The sequence below is a fragment of the Eriocheir sinensis genome, chromosome 2 (genome assembly GCF_024679095.1).
Source record: "Eriocheir sinensis breed Jianghai 21 chromosome 2, ASM2467909v1, whole genome shotgun sequence".
NCBI lineage: Eukaryota > Metazoa > Arthropoda > Malacostraca > Decapoda > Varunidae > Eriocheir > Eriocheir sinensis.
Genome location: NC_066510.1, coordinates 10,050,410 through 10,055,409, shown reverse-complemented (window position 1 = coordinate 10,055,409; position 5,000 = coordinate 10,050,410). Strand labels below are relative to the sequence as shown.

The 5,000-nt window shown below is 37.9% G+C and overlaps 1 protein-coding gene across 1 annotated transcript in view; it reads left to right on the top strand.

Annotated features, from left to right (window-relative positions):
* Positions 1-5,000, top strand: part of LOC126999152 (glycerol-3-phosphate phosphatase-like) — an 18,014-nt gene that overhangs the window by 12,485 nt on the left and 529 nt on the right. Inside the window, exon 5 of the mRNA XM_050861485.1 lies at positions 419-560. Within this exon, the coding sequence (XP_050717442.1) occupies positions 419-560 (142 nt within the window). The remainder of the gene's footprint in view (positions 1-418; positions 561-5,000) is intronic.

Below are 5,000 nucleotides of genomic sequence, written 5' to 3'. Positions count from 1 at the left end.
ATAGCAAATGGAAAATCAAAGTGTCAAACCAGAAATTGTAGAGATTAGGGCAGACAAAGGACCATGTGGAAAAATGATATTAAAGTATTTGCCGGAGTCGGATGGAGTACTCTAAACATCAAAGAATGTGGATAATGTTGAGAAAGGCATTTGTTCTGCAGTGGACTATAATAGTAGTGGGTGAAGATGAAGGTAATGATTTCTTGATCTGCTCGGCTGAAGTTGTAGGTTCTTGCCACTTGCCAGTTTTGAAATGATTAACAAGTCGAGAATAATGAGTACTTTGAATCCGGAACTGGGATCTACAGAGTGAATATGAACATTGAGCTAACGGAAAAAAGATCTACATGTTACGGAGTGTATCGGTTAAGGATAATGTGTGGCAGGTTCTCATAACAGTCAGATTATACTTTTGTAGCCGCTGGCATCCTGGTGCGAGCTATCGAGAAGGCCACGGGTCGACAGGCTCAGGTGATGGGCAAGCCTTCGCCCACCGTCCTGTACATGCTGCAGGCACGCCACGGTGTCCAACCCCAGAAGACTTTGGTCATCGGCGACACGTGAGTATGCATCTACATAGGGCATGTTCGCCAGTTTTTACCCACCATTCCAATTGCTACTCATGTCAGGAAAAGAAAAACCTGGTCCGGAAAACGTGAGCTGAGATTGTATAAATGAAATGGAAATAATCTTACCAGTGACGATATTTTATCTCTGTTTCAGCTTGATTTTTTTTAGATATTTTTTTATCCTGATATGTGTTTTTTTTAAGAGTTAAGAAGGCGGCCCAAGGGAAAAAAAAAAAAGGCCGCTAAAGCGCTGCTCTCACAGAGATGAAAGTGGAAGTACGTAAGTCGGTTATGATTATTGGTGAATATGCCTTCAAAACAACACTTCGTTGTCTTTTATGTTTCGTACGTGTTAGAGTCCTTCGACAGAGAGTAGCGACAACGGCACTTCTGTGTATAAGCTACGGAGCACCATCTTTGTGCACAAGAGCACCACCTCCAGTGTTGAACCCTTGCCCCGGGGCGTGTTCAATAGGCGGCTTTCATGCATGACATACACTTCGGAGTGCGGAAAAATTAAGGCTACCGACCCAGGAGGTGGTGCGCGCCCCGCACTATAAGTATTAATAAAGAATGAAAATGACCGAGAAGGATCCTCTCTCTCTTTTTTCTTTCAATATTCAAGGCCGTAATTCCCTGGGGGGCTAGAGGGGCTAGAGCCCCCCAGTGTTTCCTATACTGGCCTCTAAATGCTCCCAAAAGTGCTTATTTAAAAAAAAAAATCTCCCCACTTGTGCATGTTCGCTTCGCTCGCTACCCTCCCCCCCAACTCATGAACTGTGGTGCCCTCTAATTCCCCACCAAAATCTGTCAAAATTACGGGTTTGATGTTGGAAGTGCGATCGATACATCGAGACCGTTTATGATGCCCATCTTCATCAACAGTATTGTTGTAAGTAGTGCTGTCTTTGTACAATAAGTAACTCAAGTGTTAAATGAAAATAGTCAATTCATAAACTTCAAATAAGTGTTCTCGCAACCTTCACCTTTCTAGAGAATGCAGATTTGCAGATTTAAATGTTTTAGTCTATCTTCATGCGGCAAGTTCCTAAACCCTTGAGTAAGTTTTGTCAACCTCCTCTGCACATATTCTAATATCTTGATATCCATTTTAGAGTCAAGTGACCGGAGGTGAACTGCATAATCAAGATGAAGTCTAACTAATTTTAGATCAAATTTGAGGATGACTTCAGTGCTTCTGCAGGGTAACTAAATATTTGAGGAAAATTAAATACTGCTTCAATTTACGTGAAATATTTACTAAGAAATAGCTATGATACCTACTTACGCGTGTAGAATGTTTCAAGATGATATATGAAAAAGAAAGAAGAAAAAAAATGGGAAAAGAAGCCTTAAATTTTATATGCAGTTGTGATCGATTACTTGTAATTTTTTTTATAACATACTAATTTTAAAGTTGTCACTGATGAGAATAGTCATTCAAAAATTGATTTTGTTTCTATTTTAATTCCTTAACAAGTTAATTCATGGTGAAAAAAAAAATCACATTTTCAACACAGCTCATAAAATATCCAAATACGCCTTTAAAAAAATATAAATAATTTACCAATTCCAAAAATACAAAACCAAACCAATAGAAAGCTTAATTAAGAAGACAGAAAAAGAATGAAGTAAAGAGAATGAAAAACCAACGAGATTTAATCAATGAAAGGTCAGTAATTTATTTTTGAGGAAACGGGACTAGTAGGCGCCTGATGCATACTCCTGTAAATGTTCCCGGAGACGTTTGTTTTTCATCTTGGGCCTTGGGCCTTCCCTCCCTCCCCAGCAGCCCGGGATAAGTGGCAGACGTTGCCAACTAAAAAAAATCCATAAAAAAATTATAAATAGCTATGAAATTACAAAACAAAAAGTTGACACACTCACATTTAAAGGGCGTGGTTTGTTTACTTCTAGCCCTTTAAATCACTTTAAATACCCTCGTACTGACCTAAAACTGTGCAAATAGTGTTGCCAGAAGGTCTGAGTATTTTTCAGTGTGTATAACTCATTTTCCATATTTGGTCGAATTTTAAGCTCCTTGAACTACAACCCAGTACCTTGTTTGCACGATTTTTAGTATGGATCTATCATGGCCCTAGGACGGGAATCAGAGCTCACTAAGACCCCTAAATCTCTCTCACACCTAGACCAGCTCAGGGGAGTGTCATTTAAGGAATAATTATGTGAGGGGTTATTCCTATCTACACTCAGAATACGATACTTCCCGACATTAAACTCCATCTGCCATTTCCCCTCCGAGTCATACAATCTGCTTAGCTCATTCTGCAGAACACTGGCGTGCTGATCTGATTTAATCACTCTACTGATCTTTGTGTGATTTGCAAACTTACTGACATCATTACTAATTCCCGGGTCCAAATCGTAAATATAAAAGATAAATAGCAGTGGACCCAATAGCGACTCCTGTGGGATCCCACTCGTAACACACTCCAGTCAGATTTTCTTATCAGTGATTTGCACTCTCTGCTTCCTACCTTCAAGCCACGCCCTGATTCAATTCAAGACTTTCCCTTCTACGCCGTGAGCGACAAAGTTCCTCACCCGGTGGTGAATAACTTTGTCGAAGGCTTTGATAAATCTAGGTATAGTAGGCCCTATATCATAGTTTTCATCTCCATATACCGCTTCGATTACTTTATTATGGAAGGACAAAAAATTGTTGAGGCATGACTTACCCTTAATGAACCCCTGCGACATAGGAATTGAATTAAACTATTCCAGATGATTCTGATTGCTCCTGGCTAATATCGAGAAGGCGGTGGCTGAGTGGCGTGCGGGCCCCGCATTCACCGCGTTCTGGACGACGCGGGTTTGAATCCGCCGCTACCAACTTGGGATTTTCAGTCACCGTCGAGTGGCCTAAGACTACCCACATGCTGTTCTGAAGACCACCCATCAACCCGGACTCTAGAAGAACCGTCTAAGTCATTCAAGACTGAGCTCCTGGGGGCAGCATAAGTCAAGAAAAGATGGCGCCACTATAAACACTTGCCAGCACCAAGACGGGCTCGGGCCGACCACCAGGCCCATCAAGAAAGCCTAGAGGTGCTACAGGCTTCGATGTAAAATAAAAAAAAGAATGCTAGTTAACTTTTGCATGAAGGATTTGGATAGCTTAGGGATGGTACTAGAGTAAAAAGCTAATATTACAATTTTACGATCCAAATATTGGCTCTACGATTTCACGATACTCAAAAGTTCAAATTTACTACGTATTTGAGATGTAGGTGACAAGGCAGCTGCTCACTGATTAGGTACCGACATATCTGACCCGTCCGCACTTGGTACCGTCCATCAACGTATACTGGATATATATATATATATATATATATATATATATATATATATATATATATATATATATCTATATATATATATTTTTTTTTTATGTTTTTATTTGTTTATTTTTTTTTTTTTGAGCAACACTGTGCGGTTCACATCACATCCTGCTTCAAATGCGGTTTCATTGAGATATTACAGGCTGCCGCGCCCCCTTTTTTTTTTTTTTTTTTAAATTATGATTGGTCAAGTGGTAGCCAATCACAGCACTGGAAACAATTAGTTTGATTAAGACTTCCTGGGAAGCGCGCTCACCGGCGGGAAGCTTTTAATTTTGTAACAATTTCTAGAATACTAAGAGGTCTACCCATGTTTTCTTAGCAACATTGCCTCCATTCATGCTATAACACAAGAGGATAATTTTTTTTTCTTCATGTGGTTACCATATAGTGACAAGAAAAATATTCTATATGATATATATATATATATATATATATATATATATATATATATATATATATATATATATATATATATATATATATATACAGAGACACGCCAGTCCTCGTCGACAGACCGACTCGGTCGGCTAGATTTCGATAAGCCGATAGAGTCGGTCTGTCGGCATCCTACTACGGCCGCCAATCGGCTTAGTCCGTGCTCCCCGCGCAGGAGGAGCATTTTGCACTCTTAACCGTCTTAGAGCCGTCTTAGGACCAGGGCCCGTTTCCCCTAGTGATACTAGGGGATAAATCTTTGAGGAGGATATATATATATATATATATATATATATATATATATATATATATATATATATATATATATATATATATATATATATATATATATATATATATATATATATATATATATATATATATATATACAAACAACGTTGTTTCACTAAGTTTCCATTGTTCTTCCACATTTTTACAACTACAGCTCTCGAAAGAGTATGGTTGGGATACATAAGGAACTAGTTTTATCTGCTTGTATTTGGAAGTATTACTATTATTATTATTATTATTATTATTATTATTATTATTATTATTATTATTATTATTATTATTATTATTATTATTATTATTATTATTATTATTATTATTATTATTATTATTATTATTATTA